This window comes from Pleurotus ostreatus, assembly GCF_014466165.1.
Source record: "Pleurotus ostreatus strain PC9 chromosome Unknown scaffold_3, whole genome shotgun sequence".
Classification (NCBI taxonomy): domain Eukaryota; kingdom Fungi; phylum Basidiomycota; class Agaricomycetes; order Agaricales; family Pleurotaceae; genus Pleurotus; species Pleurotus ostreatus.
Window position 1 is genome coordinate 1,685,036 of NW_023503158.1, and position 21,021 is coordinate 1,706,056.

Below are 21,021 nucleotides of genomic sequence, written 5' to 3' on the forward strand. Positions count from 1 at the left end.
CGAACCATGGCCATCGACGGGCTCATCATTCTCGACAGCGCTGGGTATGTGGTGCACTACCCTTCCTAGATGTCCTAAATTCATCAGGACTGTCAGTGAAGCCGTCCAATCATCCAGTCCGGATTTCGTTCGACATCCCCCTCCTACGCGCTCGTGCACATCGATGCGTACAACAACGCCGTTGCAGCAGCGGAATCAAAACACGGAAGCCGACCAGGAGATATAGATCCAGTGATCTACGTACCACCCTTCAACTCTGCGGACTCACCGAGTGCTTGCTGCCATGTGCCGTGCGGTGACCTTCGAATACTATGCCCGCTCAGCGGCGATGGTACGTTCATTTGGCTGGTTTGGAGACGGCTAACAGGACGCAAATCAATGTAGTGGACCCTCTGTTTGCATTTGCATTCGTACAGACGTTCGTGGACATCCTCACTGAATACTTTGCGACCGTAAATGCCGTGACGCTGAAAGATAACTTTGACGTAGTGTATCAAGTGAGCTGAAGCATTGCACGTACTCGCCTACACTTGCTCACTAGTGATACGTAGCTATTAGAAGAAACCCTTGACTCTGGTGGTCATCCACTGACTACCTCTCCAAATGCTCTCCGAGACATCGTTCTTCCTCCATCACTTCTCACGAAGCTCTTGTCCGTCGCAGGTGCTAACTTTAGCCACACTATGAATGCTGGCTCCTCAGCCAGTGGCCCTTTCGCGTCTCCTATACCTTGGCGTCGCGCTGGTGTCAAGTATGCGAGCAACGAGATATACTTTGATACGGCGGAAGAAATCAAGGCCATCGTTGGGAAGTGCGTACAATGCGGATTAGATGTATTCCCCCGTCGCTCACAACGTGGATGTAGAAACGGAACCCCGCTATCCTGTAATGTCTGGGGCGTCGCCCAAGCGAACTCAAGACTATCAGGTAACCGCTAGTCAATTCTTCATCCGTGTTCAGTCAGCTAACGGTCACCAAGGCACGCCGGATTGTCTATTGACGTTTACTAACGCTCATGTTCTGGCTGACTGCTCCTTCCATCCTTGTGTACGGTACGAGCTTTGGTCCTTTGGTGACGCAACTCCGGACTGACTCTCGATAGACTTCAACGCTGGGCCCGTGACAAGTCCTTGTCATTCGTACCGCCAGATGGCAATTTCACTCTATTTGAGTATCGCTATGCTCCCGCCGCGTCGTCTACCGGGACAAGTTTGGTGGCATCGCAAGGAGGGAAGGATAATGTCCCTTTACCCATTGCATTGAAGCACTCCTTCGATATCACTGATACTTCGTGTGGGTACTTGTTATATTCCGTGGCTTTGCTGGTACTGAGCTCAGAATTCGGTGCTGTAGGTACCTTTGAGGTATCTGTGACATCTCGTCTAACCACGCGGGACATCGATGGGTTTGTCGCGGAATTGTATGTCGGTGACAGCGCGACGGCTATCAAATGTGTTGTTGGTCGTGGGTCTGCTGGGATGAGCCGAGGACTTGCTACGGAGACGGGGTCTGGGGGATCCTCTTGGACGTTCGACGCGAAAAACAAGGTGATTTGCATCTTCTGATGCTCGCAATGCTCACCCTCTGAGTGCCGAGCAGGTTGTACGTTGGGAGATACCAAAGATGGCCTCGTCGAGCAGCTGGTATCTGCGAGGGTCATTTAACTCTACGTGCGTACTCTGCTTTGCTGGCGCCTGATACAAGATTGGAAGCGTACGCACTAGATCAACACCGCCGCGCCCTGCTCATGCCATCCAAACGCATTTTGAAATCCATTCATATACGTTCTCATCTCTCAAGGTAGAGAGCCTTAAAGTCACTGGAGAACAGTACAAACCATATAAAGGTGTTCGGGGTAGGACTTCTGGTAACATTGAATGGCGATGGTGAAAGTCTATAGGTCCCACCATCATCTTGTTACACCCGACTAGTCCACTCTCAGATGCAAAATAATTATCGATGAATGAACGTGGTCTATGGAAGGACAACCAAATTACATCATGTTGAGATCTCCGAACTTCTCCTTGTATCCTGGATGAATCGAGGTCAATACCAAAAGTTGGAAGATACTACTTGCACGTACCTGGCACTGTCCATTTGCCCTTCTTCATCATGGTCTCAACGGCTTCTACAATACGAGGGTGGGCTGCACCAACATCCTCCACCGTCAAATCCTCGAATGGTCGTGCTTCCTCGATGTTAGCCAAAGTTGCCTGGAGCTCCTTCAATTCGATGTCGATTTTGGCTTCCGTCTCCTTGGCCTTCTCGACCTAAGATAGACACACTCTTCAGCCTTATTTTTCGCGTACTCGCACACGTCTACTCACAGCCTTGGCCTCGAAAGTTTCTATGGCCTTGACATGTGCTGAGACATCGTAGGTGACAGGCTTGAAATCTTTCAACAGCTTCTCAGCTTCATCGACGATAGCCGTGTTCTTGAGGATAGAACGGTAACGAGCGAGGTCTACAGTTGTTGGCTGCCCAGAGTATTGCGCATGAAGTCTTTGAGCTTCGGAGTGCCGTTTGCGGAAAGCTTGCAGAGAGGCAATGGTTTCTGAGTTACATGGGGGTTAGAATCTATCCACAACCTGCAAAATGAACATACCCTTTCCGAGACCGAGAGAAGAGTAGACGCGGGAGAAATCCTGTATTATTATGTCGGTCATAGAGCTAGGTCACGAATGAACTTCCACACGTACGACCGCCGCGGATGCTGCTACTTTTGTGGCCATGACCTATATAAAAAAGATTACGACGGGGAAGGGGTAGGAGAATTGAATAAAGCACTGACTCCGGAGCTGGCGTGATGAGTAGAGGAACTTGTGGGTGGATTAAACTCGCAATGGCCGACAAGTCAGTCGGACTTGCTCGGGAGTGATTCCCACAGTCAGAAAAGAAGTCTCACGATCAGTATTTCTTCCATGACAAATGTGGTCAATCACAGAATAGGAGTATGTCTCTTCCACTTCGATGCGCCCTTCGTTCTTCCCCGACAGTAGCACACATATGGCATAAGACCGTTCTCTCAGTTTCTGGGTCGCACGCGTCTCAGTTTCTAAACGGCTTGTTGAGCACCTCTGTCCACGATCCTCCCCGTGGCCCATTCTTCTCTGCTTTCTTGCATCCTCAGGTACATTCCACGGCCTAGATTCCAGGAAGTAAATCTGATAGGACACCTTAGGGCAGAGTTATACACGATATTTTCGTATACACTTCCGTCGATGCCGCTGGCCGTCCGGGATACCTGATAGAGTATGATGCCTCTGCGGGAACTCCAGACTCAGACTCGTTGTTAGCATTGCTGAAGCGCCACGTCCTGCGCTCAAAAGTAAAGCTACGTGACGTTACCAGTGAATACGACGTATGGGCTGTTTATGGTTCAGAGAATGAGAGTGCATGGGAGCAACCTCGACGGTGGAAGTGGGCTGCTAGTCACGTCGTAGAACCCGAATGGTCAGAGGGAGAATGGCCATGGGGCACCGAGCATGGCGTAATTCGCGACAGAAGGGCACCTGGGATGGGGAAGAGGGTCCTAGTGCGCAAGGGGGACAAGCGTATGCACATTCCTACCATGCTCTTCGAAGTGCAATGGCTCAGCGAAGTATATATAGCACAGGAAGCCTCGACATACGACTTAGGGTCCTCTCTCTCTTATCTACTTCACCGTCTTCAACATGGAGTACCAGAAGGATCTAATGACATACCTCCTCAACAAGCGTTCCCAATGGACTCCAATTTAGATATTATGGGTGGGCGTAAGTATGCCCGAATCGACCGATTAACCCCCTTCTCTAACGAAATGTTTATGTAGTGGACTTTCGCAAGGGCTGCTACGTAGGCCAAGAGCTTACTGTGCGCACCTATCATACTGGGGTTGTGCGCAAGCGAATATTACCTGTCGTCGTGTACCCACCAGGTAAAAGGCAAGCATCACACTTTGCTTTCTTGGGACTTGAATTAATAATTTAGCAGGCCGAGCGAAGTGAATATCTCGAGATATGCGCCGACTCTCCCACATTCGTTGGATATCCACGCTCGTGTGCTTCGTGAGCCCGGAGACGATCGGCCAATTCCCCGCCCCCGTGGTACCGGAAAGCTTCTTAGTAATGTGCAGGGCATGGGTCTTGCTCTCCTGCGCACGGAGCACGTTGCTGCCGTGGAGAATGGCACGGCGCAGCTTGAGGTATCCGACCCAAAAACTGGTGATGTCTTCCAAATAGAACATTGGTGGCCAGATTGGTGGCCCAAGCAGCAGAAATGATGTATGTAACACGAACTCGTCTTGTTTTCTCGTCTATCGCAAGTTACATCTCCTCCCAATGAACCAGCATTTACTTGTGGTACGGCTCGCAAGCCTTCCTCAACTGTTCCCACCTTCCACTGTGCCAGCCTGAAATCTCCTCCCAGAAAGCGGCGCCTTTGTCCCCAAGGGCGACCCTCACCCCACATAAAGCTGCGCCAAGTGAGATATCCACGAATGTCATCTCGTCGCCCATTATGAATTTCCCTTCTCCACTCTTTGAAATCCAGCCATCTACTTCGCCAAGGCTAGCCTGTATCTTCTGTAAAGCAGCGACTCTCGCTTCTCCTTTCGGTTCTAATTCTTCAACTCTCTTTCCCAGCTGTCTCTCCCTCGTACTGCGCCAGTGTGCCTCTGCAACAGGGTTCAAGCCAGCAGGAATGTACGCAATGGCCAAAGGGAGAATATCGAGAAGACGGGTCTGAGCTGCAGCATCAAAAGCGAGTTGAATCCCCAGCGTGTTCCCAGGGAAAAGCTTGGGTGTGTCAGGATATGTCTTGTCGAGGTATTCAAGGATGACATTGCTTTCCGACATCACTACGCCTGTGCTTAGGTCTTGAATAACGGGCAACGTATACAAAAGGCTTCCGTCTGGCCTCTTGCCCGTAGGCGGCGCACCGATCCTTTTGCATTCTGCCTCGATTTCAGGGTATTCCAACCAGACGGTTGTGAACTTGATGCCCTTGAAATTCAATGCACATCTAAGTATTAAAGATCAGCTCGCATATCATAAATCCTAGGCTTGACTATACACACCGTACTTTCGCTGTGAACGGCGACGGTCCTGGGTTGGGTTTGGCTTTCGTCGTAATATCGTAGAAAGTAATGAGTTTTTGAGACATGTTCAGTTACTTTAGACCGTTGATCGTCTCCCCTTTTTATTGCAATCTGCTACTACGTGGACTGCGATCCTTAGTTTCACTATAACGTTACGGTAACGTTACACACAGGGATGGTTGGTGGGGGATGGTTGGTAAGAACGCGTTATTCCCCGGGATCTAGGGGATCTCCTGGGATACTTTGAGTGGAAGGTGGTCGCCGGCGTACATGCACAGGTCGTGCAGGAGTTAATCCTATACTTACTGACGAAAGTATGGGAACCTATCGGACAAACCCACGGAGAGCGTTCGTCAAATGAATGACACGGTAGTGCGGGTACCACAGCTACGCGCGCCTCGATCCCTATCATAACGTCCCGTGCGCGCGCCCACGGCGATGAGGAGTTATCGAAATCCGTCCATAGATTCTGATCGCATCGTGGAAGCTGTCTTTAGTGAGACCAGACCATGACGTTTGCTGACTGTTCTCAGATTAAACCTTGCTGAATCATTGTAAGCTGAGCAATCATTCCCTGAACACGAAGATTATACGCGTTTGATTGGCGTTATGGACCTCCGCGTCGGCGGTAGCAACGCTCCCTTCAGCTTATTTCTCGGCCAGAACTGTGGCAAAAGCGTACTCTCCATCGTGACTGACAGATACGTGCAAAGAGATGGATGTGGCAGAGTCGCAATGATAGATGACCTCCGGTTTTCGACCGTCGGTGAGACTTCGATAGGTCAACTCTTTCCAGGTTGGACGGAACATAGGGTATAGAGCTTTGTACGCCGCTTCTTTGACGGCCCATCTGTCCCGCTGACATTAGTACGCGAAATAGGATAGCCATGCCTGCTCACCGTACTGCAAGGAATTTCGTACGCGATGTTTCATCCGAGGGAACATAGGGCCAGGAAGACATTTCGTTTGAACTGAGGATGCGAGACGGAAACTTGCTCCCCCTGCGTGCCAAAAGGGCGGATATTCGGGGCAAGTGAACAATATCGACGCCAATACCGACAATTGGCATATTGGCGAGTTCTAACAGTGATCGGCGATGGGCGCTTGTGTTCAAGTCTCCTGTTCCGTTACCGCCACCCTTGTCGCCACCACTTGAATGGCGTCCTCATGCCAGGCTCTCCTTGCCGCCCTCAAGGACTGTCTGATGCATTCTGACTGCGTCCTAAAACAAGGGAACCTCCCCTCCGACTGTCTCAAAAACCATACCGACGAATTGCCGGAGCAATGCCAGTCGCTGAGAAAGGCCCATTTCGAGTGCAAACGGGGAATGGTGCGTGTATCTCAAACCACCGTATATTACCCTTTACAAACCCCGTCGGAATAGCTCGATATGAGGAAGCGATTTAGGGGGAATATTGTTGGGTCTCGCTTTGAATACGTTCCGCCTACAGAAGGGACGTCTAGTACGCCACTAGCACCTGCCACTGCGCAAGTGCCAAATGCATCTCTGAGTAGTTCCAAATGAATTCATGCAAAAGTTGCCAATCCTCCGTGTGGTCGCCTCCTCGGTTTCGGCCTTCTCAATCGAATGACCAAGCTGTCGACATAATCTCACCATTGCCGGCTCAGTCATCCAGTACTCAAAGGATCGGTCAGCTGATCAAGCATGTCCCTCAATAGATTGCCTTTCACTCGCATTTCCTTGCCCAGCCTCCCAAGAATGATGTCAGCACGTTCCCTATATAACTTGCGCTTCTCGCCCGTGTCATTACGCTCACAAGCACCCCTTCAATCTCCCAAACGACTTATACACTTCGCTAAATTCTTCCAGATGTCCGACGCCAAGAAACCTTTGCTGTTGTACACGGCACCTACGCCCAACGGACACAAAGTATCCGTCTTTCTTGAAGAGCTGAAGGCCGCGTATGGCATCGACTATGAGTGAGTAAATGACCCAGCAATGCCCAGGTATCTGGTCGCTTACTATGACATTCGTTAGCGTCGAGAAGATTGACCTCTCCAAGAATGTTCAAAAGGTATGTACTCCTTGCTGCCGTTATAGCGATGGCCCTAACCTGGGCTCGCAGGAACCTTGGTTCATCAAACTCAACCCCAATGGACGGATCCCCGTACTCGTCGACCGTTCCAGAAACGACTTCCCCGTGTTCGAGACTGCCGCTATTATCCTCTATCTCCAACACCATTATGACAAGGACGGCAAATTTGGCTGGACTGCCGAGAAGGATCCCGATTTCTGGAGTGAAGAACTCCAGTGGATTTTCTTCACCGTAAGTCTCTCGCGCACCCACGTGTAAGCGCACCAGAAGCTTACTGGTGTATCATATAGCACGGCGGAGTCGGGCCCATGCAAGGACAGGCTAACCACTTCAACCACGCTGCGCCAGAGAAGATCCCATACGCTATTAACCGTGGGTGGTCACTTTTCCACAGAATTTACTTGTTACTCATATAAGTATTAGGCTACCTCGAGGAGACCAAGCGACTTTACGGCGTGCTCGAAATCCGATTGACCGGTAGGGATTGGCTTGTTGGACCAGGCAAGGGACAATACAGCATTGCCGATATCAACGTCATTCCCTGGTAAATTGTCTTGATGAGGACTATAGAACATGTTAATCAATGCCTCCTAGGATACGAGTCCACAGCTATGCTGGAATCGAGAATTTGGACCAGTGGCCTTCCGTGAAGGTTAGTTACTAGCTTGTTGAACTTATCGAGCTTATGCTGACTAGCCCTCATAGGCATGGGTAGAGCGAGCAACGGCACGACCTACTTTCCAAGCTGGTATCAAGGTCTGATCGAAGTCAATATGTAATAATAAACCATCCCAAGCAACAGTTATTACACTGTCTCGCTTCCTTGTTCTGGGTGAAAGGATTTTGTGTCTTCCGCACAACACGCGCAAGGTTTGAGCACAAGTACGCCCTATTGAAGATGACCCTCCAAGTACCGACCCTTGCCAATTGTGATCGACATTGCGTTCTCGAGGAAGCCGTACATGCTGGAGGACAATGCTGCACAGCAGAAAAACAGTGTCACCCTCGACAGTGTCGTCAGTTGACAAGAACATAGATAACACAAATACAAAAAGTGATTCGACCCAGGTTCGAACTGAGGACCTTCTGTGTGTTAGACAGATGCGATAACCAACTACGCCATCGAACCTTGTTATGAGTCGGTGAGGGCTACGTGCTATCTCCACTAAGATATATTGCCAAGATGCGTCGGACGTATCTCCCGCCCAGTGACCCAGATTTGGGCAACAGGGCGGGGGTATATTACGTAAGCCAATATTTGATCGGCATCGCTCGTTTGGCGCTTGATTCCACTTACCATGCTACTACGACAATTACCTCGGTTCGGTCGTTCAATATGCAGAGAACTGCACAATGGTCCTCAGATATCAGACCCGTCGAAAGCCCTCAGTATCAGTATGGCGCATCCCAAAGACCCCGCCGCTGGGTACACACCAAATCCGACCCCGCCCCCACCTTCAACCCTGCCTCCTGCATCGTCCTCCGGTACAGCGCCGCCGGACGCTGGCAGTGCAACCTCGACGACGACTCCCGAGATTTCCGTCCCATCAACCATCCCCGCTACTACAGTGAACTCGGGATCGACTTCCGCATCCACCAGCGCGTTACCTGTTCCCTCGACATACCAGCCCCATTCACAGCCCCCATTTGATACGCATCGGTTCTTCTCTGCTCTGGAGAAGACCTTCCCGACACAAACCGCACACAGTCTGATGCGCGCGACACGTGCTTTACTCGTGGATCGTGTCGGTCGCGTGCGGAGAGACGCACTGACGACGAAGGACCTGGAGAATGTTCGTGCTGCCCTTTCTCTTCCGTGTTGTTTTGAGTGTAGTAATGAACTTGAATGCTATTCCTTTGGGACTCATGTTCGTATAGCAAGCCTACCTTTTCCGTGCAGCGCTATCCGAGTTACGGGCAGAGACTACGATGAGTTCTAGGAATGAATATGCTGCCATCAGTACAGCTACGGCTGCACTAAGACGGGAAGTCGACCATTTGGATGTCAAGATGAAGGAGGACGTAGGAACCTTGAAGCATGAGTATGTGTTCCCCTTTCGGCATTCCGAGTCTACTTTAACGGTTATGTTGCCTTGAGGATTCAAATGGAACTTGATACCAGAAAGAACGAAGTCAAGGCCGAGTTCAAGTCACAGGACATTGCGATAGAGGTTAGTCCTCATATCTTCATGTGCATCCTTCGTATATTGATTCCGACACATAGGAACTACTCAACAAAGCCATAGTCAACGTATCCGACCTAAGAACAGACGTAGAAGAGATCAAATGGGAGAACATGCGCAAATCTGTCTGTACGTATCCCAATTCCTACTTCTTACGGTTGCTTGAATACTCATACCTGGGTCACGTAGTGGCCTTGTCGGCATTCCTTGTCGTTATAATCATGAGCATGGAACTATGGCCCAAACCTGCGAAGAGATCGCCTGAGCCTCAGCCACCCTCGCTACCTCCACCCCTCCCACTTCCTTCTAATCCGTCATCATTTGGTGATTCGGACAGAGATGCGTTCCGTTGACGGTTTGGGATCTTGACTATTAAAGACATTCATCACTTAGACAACGCTCACTTACTGCCTATCTATCTATATTATAAAAGACGGCCTTTTTTCCCACGGGATAAAGACAAAGACAAACCGGTCATCTCGGGCTTGATCTACAATAGAAATCACATCTGCGCACTTTCTCACGGGCCGAAGGACCTAGCCATCTGATTGGTTGCGTCCAAAATGGGCACCGAATGAGCCCGGCCGCAGGCCGGGCGATGAGGTGCCTTCACTGCGTGCAAATATCTTATAAAGCATATCTTTCCTGGAGGGTGTCATTGGAGCTGAATTGTAGCCATACGTGATATCTTTGACCTTAAATCTAGTTAATACTCATAACTATGTTCAAAAGTCTGAGACTCCCATAATTACAATGACAAGTCCAATAACACTGTCAACACTTGGTCGGAGGTACTGTCACATTCGCGGGACCGAGGTGTACTATCGTGGGACACTGACATCCTTCCTTACTCCCATACCACTGACTTCGATGCAATTCTTCCTTTCAACCATTTGAAACCTGATGTTCAACAATGCGTCTCTAATTCATAGTCTCAAAGGGAATGTAGACCAGGACAAGGAGCCCCGTCCCCTTGCCAGACCCCGAGTTTCTTCTGAGCCATGTCTTCCCGAAAGACTACCCTCTGGTGGTGCGTTGATTGCACTCGTTCACTCCGCCAGCTTGCCCATAGTCTGAAGGCTTTCTTCAGCGGGAGGCAGAGTACAGTGCTCCTCGAGCTATACTCCGACAGCTGAGACGTAGTCCATCACCGCCGCAAACCCCTGTTGACGAGGAGGCGGACGAGGATGAGGAACAGACAACTATCCTGACGGATACTCCTGAATCACCCATGGACGCCCCGCCTAGCCCGACATTCTCGATAAAGTCGGCGGTTCGGTCGGTTCTACGGGCCAAGTCATTTCAACAACGCCCGCAAAGCACTCCATGGAAAGAACCCCAGGTGAAACGGTTGCTTTTGTCTGCAAAAGGCGGTGCTCATATAACACAACAGCCTTTTGAAGTGTTTCGCGCTGTTGAGCAGAAAGACATTATGTTTCTCATGGAAATTAGGGATCGTGCGTTTCCTGTCAGCCATCCATCCATTGACATCTCTGGCGTCACTGAAGCTCACTCCAGTTATTACTACGGAAGACCGGCGATGCGACACCACTTCTACATGCTATGCGCATAGGCCAATCACATCGAGATGTGGCGATCATTCTTGTTGGTGCATTTTCTCGATGGGTCAACAATTTAGAAGACGTTGAAATTGTAAAGCCGAAAACAAGAGTCCTCCTGAAAGCCCTCCGTAAACAACCTTTAGGTCTCGCCCTACCTTACGTATTTAACCTCATTCTTAGGTGCCAATCTCAAGCTCGCGATCGACTTAGGTTTAGCGAAGTCCCAAAGCGATCTCACTGCGTCATTCATGCAAACACTGATCATGAGTGAAGGTGAGAGGTGGGTGAGGGACCAGGCTTCTAATGTGTCGCTCGCATTGCGTGCTGGCACCGCTGGAAAGCCCGTGGAGACTGCGTCTGCCGCAGTGCGCCGGTTTACTACGAAAGAACTAGGGAAGGCGAGCCTGATCGCGGCGCTGGAAGACTAGTATGTTCCTTTGGGGGTCCTCGTAATCACACCCTGACTCTGCGCAGCATAGCTAATGCCACAGTTGACTTATTGGTACTCGGCGCTTGGGCATGGGCAACTGAGACTATCGATGCTCAGCTAATACCCGTATGCATTCACCCTTTTTACCTGTGCATTACGTTTAGATCGTACCTTTGCAGACTTATTATTTCGCTCGTGACGACAGAGTTTTCAAAGCTCTTTGTGACAGACTTCGCCAGCATGAGAGTGAGCTTCCTAAGCTAAGCCGGCGTCTACGATGGCAACTGCGAGTTCTCAAAGTTGCTTTGGAGGGTAAGACCACCACGTTTCGCGTGAGTCACGCTTCATTTCGCCAGGGTGGTGGGTTGACGGTTGATTTTAGAGAAAAGTGGAGTTGTTATCTGCCGAACTTGACGAGGGCGATGGGTTGTAACCTCCATGTTGTCATAACAAGGAAACTCATTGACTGCAAACGATCTCCTGTTGAGAAGAGAAAACATTGCTCGTAAAAGGTGCCCATGCAGTCCAAGAACATACCTGCTTGTGGCGTATCATCGAGCAAAGAGGAATCACCCTTTGGTATTATACGTACTACCTCACGCTTGTTTAAGGTGCCCGATCGGTGCGAGTACACAGTCGATTGAGGCGTATACTCAAGCAGACACTCTATCCAATCGATCTGTAGTTGACAGTAATGATGTGTAATATATACGATGTAAATGAATTATGAGAATGGCTTCAATCCTTTGAGCAGTACATAGGCCATCGTTAGAGCTAAGTTGAGTACCGCAGGGCCAAGGTCCAGTTGAACGATGGTATAAACCCATAATGTTATTAAAGGAGGAGCCTTGAGAGTGAGTTATAGCATCATACTCAACAATATATTATCGCCATGGGCCTACCTGCTTCATGTTTACCTTCCAAGAGCCTAAACTCAGCAACCAAAGCACTCTAGGCCCAAGGTAGCTGGCTAGTGCAAAGAGGAAGAACTGCACTCTTCTATCGCGCTTGTGTCTCATCGCTAGCAGGATATTATTGTAAGTGAGAAAAGTTCATGCAAAGGAAGCAACGAGAGAAACGCACTATAGAAGATGAAGATACCAAGGACTATTATACGATGTGAGATAACGCAACGAAATAGAAGAAACTACCGCACTAGGGACACTGGGTATCATCCTGTCTGCGACGGCTTGCAGGGTAAGGTGCCGCCCGTATTGGTTATGGATGAGTCTACGCGACGAGGTCAATGCCAAAAGCGCGATGATAAGTGAACCACTGACATGTCCATCATCAGCAAGAGAAATGAGAACGGAACGAGAAACATCGACGTATCAAATATTTCCTCAGCCAGTGGAAGCTCTTCCTCGGGTTCCGCAGCGGACGGGTCCCTCGGGATGTCTACTTTCTTGAGGATCCCTGACTCGTTGATCATGCGCCATTGTTCATCTTCTGGAATTTCAAGCAGTCCTGAAGGAGCCTCGTCCGTTTTGCTTGCTGCGGCTGTTTTGCGTTTCTTTGAGCCCGCCATGGAAGTTGTGGTGTGAAATGCGCGTGACAGGAAATGTCCGGGTTAGGCGCTCTTCATGGCGTCGGACAATGACCTCCTCAGTCTTCTTACGGCCCATGGGCAACAATTCCTGAATTCCTTCGACTTGCCTGCGAAGACCGCTTCAAAAAGGCAGCAGCCCGTTGCAGCTCCGAATTCTGACGAGGAATACGAGGAATGGGGCGGTATTCATGATTCCGACGAAGATAATTTCGGCGATGAATTGTCTGAGAGTAAGAGAATATATCTTTGCCGGGCTGACGATTTACTGAACGGATGTCTGGGTAGATAATGATGATGGCTTCACTGTTGACAGTAGAGCCACCGTACAGCCCAATGTCACTGTCTTTTCAGAGACCTGCTCCACCAATATACCGAATAAAGCAGCGATGAAGAGCTTCATGGTCTGTTGCTGCCCCCACTGGCGGAAACCCCATTAATCACAAATATATCAGTCCTCAAAAGTGACCCGATTACGGGAAGATACACAAGTAGATCAAAAGGAGGTTCCTACAGAGGAGCAAGAAGATGAATTGTGCGCACATGCCCTTCATCTGCTGAAATCGAAGGCTGATGGTCCCTGTTAGCAACAATGCAAAGAACGATGCTTTACTCCACCGTTTAGTTCATACAAAACTGCTGTCTGGCTCGCTAAATCCAGAGCTGAACCTAACCCCTGCTGAACGACGGAAGGCGCTCGCAGGACGCGTCCTGGAGTTGGCAGGGGAGTCAAAGCTTGGAAAAGGTGAAATGAGTGTTCGGGTGGCAGAGAGGAATAAGGCGGCCAAGCACGTACGCGAGGGTTTGGTAAGAAAGCAGCACGAGCGGGAGACGGCTCAGCTTGAAGAGGTAAACATCAATTGCTTCGGCGCAGTCCAGTTACCAAGTTATATCATAAATAGGCCAAACAGCTGGGGAATTACCATCCTACCCTTAAAAAGCTATACAAGGGCCCCGCTTCGTCTACGCAATACCCGCGGAAGCGAGATCGAGGCCTTGCAATGGGGATCGGCAAGTTCAGTGGTGGAGTGCTCAAATTGACCAAAGACGACGTCAGGTCATTACAGCCTACAAGGGGTGGATCGAGAGGTGGCCGAGGGCGTGGGCGTGGCCGAGGGCGCGGTCGAGGAGGCAAACAAAAGTAGTACACTGCAGGGTATATACATGTCCACCATAAGTAATACATAATGCGACTAAAGAACAACGGTAAACAACTGGGAGTGTGCGTCACGAATACGGATGTCACTTCAATAGAAGTGGTCCGATCGGATGTCTCGGGTAGTTCTGTATGGATTTGTAGCGCTAGTAGATATAAATCAGTGTCTACTGGCTCAGACAGTGGGTGATCTTACATGGGAATTTGGTGTCCACTCCGATCGACGAGAACAACATTAGGGCCCCCATGTTGGTACGGGAGAAATCTGTTAACGAGGAGAATATAAGTAATTAACTAGCCCTAGCAGGCTTGATTGAATTACCAACTCACGGTTGTGAGCTATGTTGCGTCACGGAGGGACTTCTGGATAATCATGACCTCTGTTAGTACTGAATCCAAGAACTCTCGTTCGTGGCTTGCCTTCTCACTGGGCTCCCAGATTGGTCAGGATATGACCTATGGGTGATGCTCCCAGTTCTAGTGAAGACGTATTGGCAAACCGTTCATTGACGAACGGATTACTTACCTGTAGAGCTCCTGCCCGAACTCATCCTGTACGACGATCGGCACAGTATGCTTCCTGACCGCCGGGTTCGATGGCTCTCTCAACGGATACATTGGATGGAACTTGCCCACCCTAATACCAAATGAATATCGGGTCTCGGCTGAGTTGGGACCCAGAAGGATCGGACGCTTACCTAGTAATTTCGTGTCCATCCTCGTCTTGGAAAATTACATTGGTGCCTCTGGGAACAATGTAGCAATACGTATTGTTGACATCTGGGCCAACAAGATATGGCGGGGCGGATTCCTTTCGGCTACGATGGGTAGTGCGACGATGGGCACTTGGTACCTGCTGCCGCTGAGGCTATAGTAAGCTGGTTCAGCACGATGTCAACCCAAACTATCTAAACATTTCCTTACTTGTGTAGAAGGCCCATAGCCGGAGTGAGGGTATTGCGTTGTTGGGGACGTTCCCTGTGGATGGCTAGAAAACGGCATGTGATCAACGTCTGTCTAAATGGAAAACCAGACTAAGATGTCTGTTATGCTAATAACGAGTAATAAGAGTAATCCGTACCGCGACGTTAGCCGATGCGCGACGGCCATGCTCGTCAGGGTGGTCTCGATGTCGGTCTCGAGTTCGAGAGCTTCGAGCGAGCGGGGGTTCGGGGTTGTTTATGATGATAGGGCGTGGTTGGGTGTCGCTGATACTGTGCGTAACTGACGCCGGATGATAAGGTGTTGGTGTTCTGCCCATATAAGGATCCCCTCGGTTCGACCTGATGGATTGCCCATGAACAGAGCGCGAATGTGTAGATCTGTTCTCCGGGTTATGTTTTCGGCCATCCTCGCCGTCTGACTGAGTGGCTTCACTATCTTCGAGTTCTTCGTGGAATTGAGCATAGTGGGTCTGTACAGGGGGGTCTACCAGGCGCACTCGAGGGTGGCCTGGTTCGACGGGAAGCTGACTGTGGCTGAGGACTGACGGAGCGGGAGGGGGGATGTCGTGGCCGCCCATATACGATCCATGAGCCATGCTGGGTGCAGCTTCATAGTGTCCATGGTCTTCATTTACGGACATGTGACGAGATAACTCGTCTTCAGATATCTTCGTTACATGTAAGTAGGTGATACGCGAGCGAAATGATTGGTACATACGACGGTGAGCGTAGGAGGGTAGGCCATTTGTGGCGGCTGCCAACCAGTCGTCAAATTCTGGAGCGACGCGGAGAGGGACGCAATTGCGCACCTGTGCATGAGAGGAATGCCTATCCCTCCTTCGCGAAAGCTTCCGACCAGATACCGATGAGGGTGCGCCTTGTGGTGGATAAGCATTGCTTGCAGACTTGTTGGAACCACCGAAGACCTTGAAAACGTTGAAAGGCGGCATTTTGGCTCACGAATGGAATGTCCGGGTGTTTAGGGGAAGGCAACGGCGCAGTGCAGGATCTTTTAAGCTACTTGAACATGCGGAGACCATGCGGTTGACTGTGCCCACTGACGCGAACGACTCAGAGAAGCTCAACAATGCTGAACCACTGGCACCATCGCATCAATTGAATTTCCGCACAAAGGTCTGATCGAAAGGAAACGAATGTCGGCAATCATGCAGGGCCAGACAAGCCGATGGCCAAACTTGTACATAGGATACAAGCAAACTTCATTTTGACTTCATTGCATTTGTGACCACCCAAGTGTATTCTGACGTTCGCTCCATTGAAGTTGTCTGACCATGGTAAGTGCCTGTACTGTCTTCGTTATCGCGTCGGCTGTGATCCCGATGGCATTAGGATCCCCTTGTACACTACCTAACCGCTGGGAAAGCGTCGCCATAGTTCTTTCCAGGGCCTGAACGGATGAGGAAAGATATGATTCAGGCAGAGGAGGTAACTCCTTATTTCTTGTGTTAGGCAGATCCAAAGGTTGACAAAGAGATATATACCTGTGCAATCGTTTCATTTTGGGGTGGCGGCGCGATGACGAAAGGCTCAGTATGCTGCATAATGGGCGTTAGTTGTGAAGAAGTGCACTGGCATGGAAAGTCACGCACTGATGCCTGTTCGCTGGTGAGCCGCCCTGTGGTGTTTGAGGTGATTGGAGGAGATGGCTGTACTTCCGTCTGCGTGGCGAAGGGCACAATTACACTAAAGCCTCGAGAATCCACTTCGGAAACGTAAACATTGGTACAGACTACGCATTCCTGATAAATGTTTCGTCAATATGCTTGCATATTAATGCTAAGGACGGACCATTCGTGGATCTTTGATCCCCGGGGAAGAGCTTGGAGGACGGACAAGGGGAACTCCATAGCAATCAGTATTTGGGCATTCTTCCGCTAGCATCGCCCATCCCTTCAGCAGTCGTTTACCGATTTCTGACGAAGCCCGATCCGATTGCTCGCGGCGTCTGCGCGAAGCCTCACTCTCTGGAGGTAGTTCAAACCCAGGAGAATCTGCTCTCATAGAGACTTCTGTTGGTGGTGTCGATGAGCGAGAAACATGCGAGGCCGACGATGGACGTGATGAGATCGGGGTATCAAGAACCGTGGTTAAGGCTGTATTCTTTAGCGAGGTTCACAACAAATACAGAACCTAATACATACAGCTCTGCCCTTGCTTCGCGTCGCAATTTGCACAAAACGACGACTGGTCTTTGGGAGATCGTAATAGAGGCCATTTGCAGCCAGATGTTGGACAAGTCCTGTCAGTCAAAATCTGGAGGCAACTGAGATGATCGTCCGGGAGTAAATGATCGTCCACACTCACCCAACCCTGGAGCATGTATCCCCCTAGTTCATTTGCTGCTCGTTCTGACATGACGGGTCGCTTGGTTGTGGTAACTGCACAAGAGACAGTGTCGGACTGCCGCAATCTTCAGAAGTGTTTCTCCGTGTCACGTGTACGGAAGAAAGTTGAGAGCGCCGGACGCCACGTCTAGCTTTCCCCACCACCGTTCTGCTCGTTCCCGATCCTCCTTGGCCTCTACGACCGTCTGCATGACTATATGATGCTATGGAAGTACTGGCCAGAAGCCCTCTTTGCTGGCGTCCTCATCTCGCTGCGGTGTTTAGCCTGGGGCACTGATTCAAGCGCCACAAATTTATCAACTTCCTCATATGACCCGTGGACTACTCAGAGAAAGATTGCAGTTAGGTGGGTCAAGTCTGGTGTTCCTCAGCTTGATGGCGCTTACCGTGATCAAGGGAGAGGACTCGCCAGCTATGGTACCATGGCTTTGATAATTACATGACTTTCGGTAAAGGCTATCTCCAGGTTGAGATATACATTCGAACTGAACCTGTGATTTCACCTCCAGCGTTTCCTCTAGATGAGGTGGGCCTCTTCCACCGATCTTGCTAGGTCACTGGTCAATATCTGTGATTAGCTATCCCCCTTGTCATGTACAGGCCGCGGACCAGACTGGGACAATCCGTAAGCCGGAACAAGAACCCCCACAAGACGGATCAGCTGAATTATGCTTGTACAGTTCCAATATTGCCACTAACGACGTCGCCGGCAACTTCTCCCTCACCCTCATTGACGTGTTAGACACGCTGGTAGTGCTCAATGATCGGCCGCGTTTCGAAATCGCAGTTCGGAACGTCATTGATTGGGTTAATTTCGACGTCAATACCAAGCCTCAAGTCTTCGAAACCACTATCCGGGTCTTAGGTGGGCTGCTATCAGGACACATATTTGCCAGCCAGACGGGCCAGCCTTTCCATCTTCCGTGGTACAAGGGTGAACTCCTCAAAATGGCAAAGGACTTAGGCGAAAGGTTACTTCCTGCTTTTGCTACTCCAACAGGAATGCCATATGCTAGGGTACTATCATTCTTGTTGAAGCTATATCCCAAATTCAAATTCCTCTCAGGTAAATCTTCGCCACGGTGTCATGAAAGGTGAAACGCAGGAAACATGTAAGGGTCTAGATATTGAAGTGGTATAGGGCTTACTTTCTACTAGGCACGGCTGGCGCGGGATCTTTAATTCTCGAGTTCGCTACCCTTAGTCGACTGACTGGTGACGACCGCTTCGAGAAGGCAGCTTATAAAGCTTTCTTCGCTCTGTGGAATAGAAAATCGGACATTGGGCTTGTGGGCAATACGATTAATACGTTTAGTGGTGTGCGGGACTCTTCCTTTTGGTTTTGGCTCTTCTCGCTGATTTGATTGATACAGTTATGGTCCCATCCGGAAATCACTGGAATTGGCGCTGGTATTGATAGTTTCTATGAGTACGCGTTGAAATGGTACATCCTAAGTGGTAAAATGAAAGCCTTGTGTCATATGCAGGGCAATACTAACGGTCAGTAGGGGAAGTCGAATTCCTTGACGTATGGAAGGATTCGTATGCCGCGCTAATGCGGTATTCTCGCGCAATCGACGGTACGTATTCCAGTCTGCATTCGTTCTTGCCCTGATCTATTTCGTAGGCTATTGGGTGAGATATATTATCTCTTTCTACCTCAGTTTATTCATGTTGTGGAATAGTACCGCAATGTGAACATCCACAGTGGCGACGTCTCGTATTATACTATCGATTCTCTGTCAGCTTTCTGGCCGGGCTTGCAAGTACTTTCTGGCGACGTCCAGAATGCTATCAAGTCTCATATGATGTGTATGGTTCTCATTGACTAAGTATCGCCCCAATGACTGATTTGACTGATTTACCAACAGATTGGAATTTGTGGCGAGCTCACTCTGGTCTCCCAGAAGTGTACGATACAAACTTCAAGACGGCTACTTCTTTCCAGTATCCGCTTCGGCCTGGTGGGTGGTATGTCACTGCTGGTATGCTCTCGACTGATCGCACCTTCATGTAGAGCTTGCTGAGTCTACCTGGTATTTATACAGAGTGAGTATTTGCTCAATTCATAGTCCTACGAAGCTTATAAGGTCTAATAGGCCACTCGCGATACATTCTACCTAGACGTCGGGGAACGCATCTTCGAAGACTTAGAGAACCGCGCCAAAGTTGGGTGTGGTCTGACTGGGATTGCTGATCTACGAACCAACAAAAGAGATGATCGGATGGAATCTTTTGCGTTATCTGAAACCCTCAAGGTATGCACGAAATTTTTATGCTACTGATAAATGATTAATTTCATCATCATCCGTTAGTATCTCTACCTTCTCTTTGACGAAGAGAACCCACTTCATAGTGACGACTCAAACTACGTGTTCACGACTGAAGGCCATCTTTTGACCCTCCCACGGCATCTCCTTCGGCCCGTACCCCCAGCACGCCTGCAATTTCGCCAAAACGAAAGCCACCAATGCCCAGCATACCACCCATTCGTTCATTCATACCCTAATCAGAAGAAGCCGAAAAGAGGCCGCGGCCTCACGCTAGGGATACGCTCTCGCAGCGATATAGATTATTCAAGGGAGCTATTGGCGTTGCTTCCCGATTCCGCCGATCGAGACGCCTCGTCCTCAGACGGCTGGTGCGAGCAACCCAAAGTCGAGACATATGTTCGCTTCCCAACCATTTCTGAGCCTGCGCCCGCACTGACGTATAACAGTCTTATGATTTTATATTGTCTGCTGATGGGCAAGCTACGCCAGAAGACCCATTGCCATCTCAACTCAAGCTCGCCGCTATCTCGGGCGGATATATAATACACAATATTACTGGAATACGCACGCATATCGTTCGACGCCTAGACGGGAAAGGATACGACATTACTAAACGTATGCATCTCCCAATGAAACTCGCGTGGATACTTTACTGAAGTTATTCCAGTGGGGCCACATGCTGTAAAGACGGGCCAAATTGTATACATCAACGACACTGCACTATTCGGACCGAAGAAGGACGTTGAGCAAACGCCATTACCGCCAGCACCCCACTCAGATGGTGTTGTGCCACTGCGATTTTTCGTGGACCTCATGGACCCAACGCTTCGAGCCAGCACGATTGACGGCTCCTCTGAGCTCGATGCGGTGATGACGGCTTGGACAAGCACGTTTGGAGGGAAGCTAGTCTCCGAGCCCGGGTCCGAGCCAATTCAATTCGCCCATGGCGAGGGTGTCGTCGTCGCCAGCGAAGATTCAAATCTGCTTGGGTGCAACCCTTACGAGCGCGACTTCGACGGAGCTGCTGTGCTCGTACGTAGAGGCGAATGCACGTTCGTAGAGAAGCTCCTGCACGCTAAATCCGCAGGAGCATCGGGCGTCATCGTTATCAGCGACATCGAGTCGCGATTGAATCCGTCTGCAGACGCAGAAGATCTCGATCAGGCGGGCGACATCAGCGACGTTGCTCTCGTCGTGCTGCCCCCGTCGAGCGGCTTTGTGGTAGACCAATTGCTAAAACTCACGGAGTCTACTGGGATGGGCAGACTGGTAGTGACGCTGGTCCCTGAAGGCCAGCCAGCCATGCATGACGAGGGACACATTCCAGCAGAACTTCCATCACGGACACAGCAGACCAAGAAACGGATATTGTATCTTAACGGGCATCCTTTAGTTAATACTCAATTATTGAATTGATAAATTAAGCA

The 21,021-nt window shown here is 50.0% G+C and overlaps 13 protein-coding genes and 1 non-coding gene across 14 annotated transcripts; 7 read left to right on the forward strand and 7 right to left on the reverse strand.

The window, feature by feature from the left end:
- Positions 1-6: 6 nt before the first annotated feature.
- PC9H_005072 (uncharacterized protein) lies at positions 7-1,890 on the forward strand (the record flags this gene model as incomplete). Its single annotated transcript, XM_036774649.1, has 10 exons — positions 7-44; positions 102-331; positions 385-497; positions 552-811; positions 866-927; positions 980-1,052; positions 1,103-1,293; positions 1,354-1,547; positions 1,600-1,670; positions 1,725-1,890. 10 exons carry the CDS (start codon positions 7-9, stop codon positions 1,888-1,890), a joined length of 1,398 nt encoding a protein of 465 aa, XP_036633151.1.
- Positions 1,891-1,993: 103 nt separating this feature from the next.
- On the reverse strand, positions 1,994-2,732 carry ATP7 (ATP synthase d subunit; the record flags this gene model as incomplete). The annotated part of the gene is made up of 5 exons (XM_036774650.1): positions 1,994-2,031; positions 2,084-2,270; positions 2,328-2,554; positions 2,606-2,645; positions 2,700-2,732. 5 exons carry the CDS (start codon positions 2,730-2,732, stop codon positions 1,994-1,996), a joined length of 525 nt encoding a protein of 174 aa, XP_036633152.1.
- A 221-nt stretch (positions 2,733-2,953) lies between these two features.
- CAF17 (ccr4 associated factor) lies at positions 2,954-4,261 on the forward strand (the record flags this gene model as incomplete). The annotated part of the gene is made up of 5 exons (XM_036774651.1): positions 2,954-3,130; positions 3,182-3,554; positions 3,612-3,755; positions 3,812-3,923; positions 3,973-4,261. 5 exons carry the CDS (start codon positions 2,954-2,956, stop codon positions 4,259-4,261), a joined length of 1,095 nt encoding a protein of 364 aa, XP_036633153.1.
- Positions 4,262-4,331: 70 nt separating this feature from the next.
- Positions 4,332-5,142, reverse strand: PC9H_005075 (uncharacterized protein; the record flags this gene model as incomplete). The annotated part of the gene is made up of 2 exons (XM_036774652.1): positions 4,332-5,001; positions 5,057-5,142. The coding sequence occupies 2 exons, from the start codon at positions 5,140-5,142 to the stop codon at positions 4,332-4,334; spliced, it is 756 nt and encodes a 251-aa protein (XP_036633154.1).
- Positions 5,143-5,725: 583 nt separating this feature from the next.
- PC9H_005076 (uncharacterized protein) lies at positions 5,726-6,146 on the reverse strand (the record flags this gene model as incomplete). The annotated part of the gene is made up of 2 exons (XM_036774653.1): positions 5,726-5,927; positions 5,977-6,146. The coding sequence occupies 2 exons, from the start codon at positions 6,144-6,146 to the stop codon at positions 5,726-5,728; spliced, it is 372 nt and encodes a 123-aa protein (XP_036633155.1).
- Positions 6,147-6,908: 762 nt separating this feature from the next.
- URE2 (glutathione S- transferase, nitrogen catabolite repression regulator) lies at positions 6,909-7,896 on the forward strand (the record flags this gene model as incomplete). The annotated part of the gene is made up of 7 exons (XM_036774654.1): positions 6,909-7,018; positions 7,077-7,113; positions 7,165-7,365; positions 7,425-7,506; positions 7,558-7,678; positions 7,729-7,786; positions 7,840-7,896. The coding sequence occupies 7 exons, from the start codon at positions 6,909-6,911 to the stop codon at positions 7,894-7,896; spliced, it is 666 nt and encodes a 221-aa protein (XP_036633156.1).
- A 293-nt stretch (positions 7,897-8,189) lies between these two features.
- Positions 8,190-8,263, reverse strand: PC9H_005078. The gene has a single exon. It is a non-coding gene; the product is annotated as a tRNA-Val (tRNA).
- A 169-nt stretch (positions 8,264-8,432) lies between these two features.
- On the forward strand, positions 8,433-9,670 carry PC9H_005079 (uncharacterized protein; the record flags this gene model as incomplete). The annotated part of the gene is made up of 5 exons (XM_036774655.1): positions 8,433-8,927; positions 9,013-9,176; positions 9,233-9,305; positions 9,359-9,446; positions 9,507-9,670. The coding sequence occupies 5 exons, from the start codon at positions 8,433-8,435 to the stop codon at positions 9,668-9,670; spliced, it is 984 nt and encodes a 327-aa protein (XP_036633157.1).
- A 550-nt stretch (positions 9,671-10,220) lies between these two features.
- On the forward strand, positions 10,221-11,742 carry PC9H_005080 (uncharacterized protein; the record flags this gene model as incomplete). Its single annotated transcript, XM_036774656.1, has 8 exons — positions 10,221-10,347; positions 10,397-10,659; positions 10,711-10,785; positions 10,836-11,007; positions 11,060-11,306; positions 11,354-11,435; positions 11,489-11,641; positions 11,692-11,742. The coding sequence occupies 8 exons, from the start codon at positions 10,221-10,223 to the stop codon at positions 11,740-11,742; spliced, it is 1,170 nt and encodes a 389-aa protein (XP_036633158.1).
- A 291-nt stretch (positions 11,743-12,033) lies between these two features.
- Positions 12,034-12,837, reverse strand: PC9H_005081 (uncharacterized protein; the record flags this gene model as incomplete). Its single annotated transcript, XM_036774657.1, has 5 exons — positions 12,034-12,156; positions 12,212-12,330; positions 12,393-12,416; positions 12,466-12,539; positions 12,590-12,837. 5 exons carry the CDS (start codon positions 12,835-12,837, stop codon positions 12,034-12,036), a joined length of 588 nt encoding a protein of 195 aa, XP_036633159.1.
- Positions 12,838-12,892: 55 nt separating this feature from the next.
- On the forward strand, positions 12,893-14,000 carry PC9H_005082 (uncharacterized protein; the record flags this gene model as incomplete). The annotated part of the gene is made up of 5 exons (XM_036774658.1): positions 12,893-13,088; positions 13,144-13,259; positions 13,311-13,390; positions 13,443-13,704; positions 13,758-14,000. 5 exons carry the CDS (start codon positions 12,893-12,895, stop codon positions 13,998-14,000), a joined length of 897 nt encoding a protein of 298 aa, XP_036633160.1.
- Positions 14,001-14,102: 102 nt separating this feature from the next.
- Positions 14,103-15,905, reverse strand: PC9H_005083 (uncharacterized protein; the record flags this gene model as incomplete). Its single annotated transcript, XM_036774659.1, has 10 exons — positions 14,103-14,157; positions 14,208-14,276; positions 14,342-14,374; positions 14,432-14,488; positions 14,538-14,648; positions 14,710-14,879; positions 14,936-15,028; positions 15,093-15,623; positions 15,674-15,709; positions 15,765-15,905. 10 exons carry the CDS (start codon positions 15,903-15,905, stop codon positions 14,103-14,105), a joined length of 1,296 nt encoding a protein of 431 aa, XP_036633161.1.
- Positions 15,906-16,421: 516 nt separating this feature from the next.
- PC9H_005084 (uncharacterized protein) lies at positions 16,422-17,331 on the reverse strand (the record flags this gene model as incomplete). The annotated part of the gene is made up of 5 exons (XM_036774660.1): positions 16,422-16,511; positions 16,566-16,715; positions 16,765-17,069; positions 17,118-17,229; positions 17,281-17,331. The coding sequence occupies 5 exons, from the start codon at positions 17,329-17,331 to the stop codon at positions 16,422-16,424; spliced, it is 708 nt and encodes a 235-aa protein (XP_036633162.1).
- A 190-nt stretch (positions 17,332-17,521) lies between these two features.
- Positions 17,522-21,010, forward strand: MNL1 (alpha mannosidase-like protein; the record flags this gene model as incomplete). Its single annotated transcript, XM_036774661.1, has 17 exons — positions 17,522-17,667; positions 17,718-17,770; positions 17,831-17,847; positions 17,900-17,946; positions 18,002-18,338; positions 18,388-18,433; positions 18,480-18,640; positions 18,695-18,779; positions 18,830-18,901; positions 18,949-18,956; positions 19,007-19,133; positions 19,193-19,285; positions 19,339-19,370; positions 19,421-19,579; positions 19,637-19,990; positions 20,041-20,209; positions 20,262-21,010. The coding sequence occupies 17 exons, from the start codon at positions 17,522-17,524 to the stop codon at positions 21,008-21,010; spliced, it is 2,655 nt and encodes an 884-aa protein (XP_036633163.1).
- Positions 21,011-21,021: the final 11 nt, after the last annotated feature.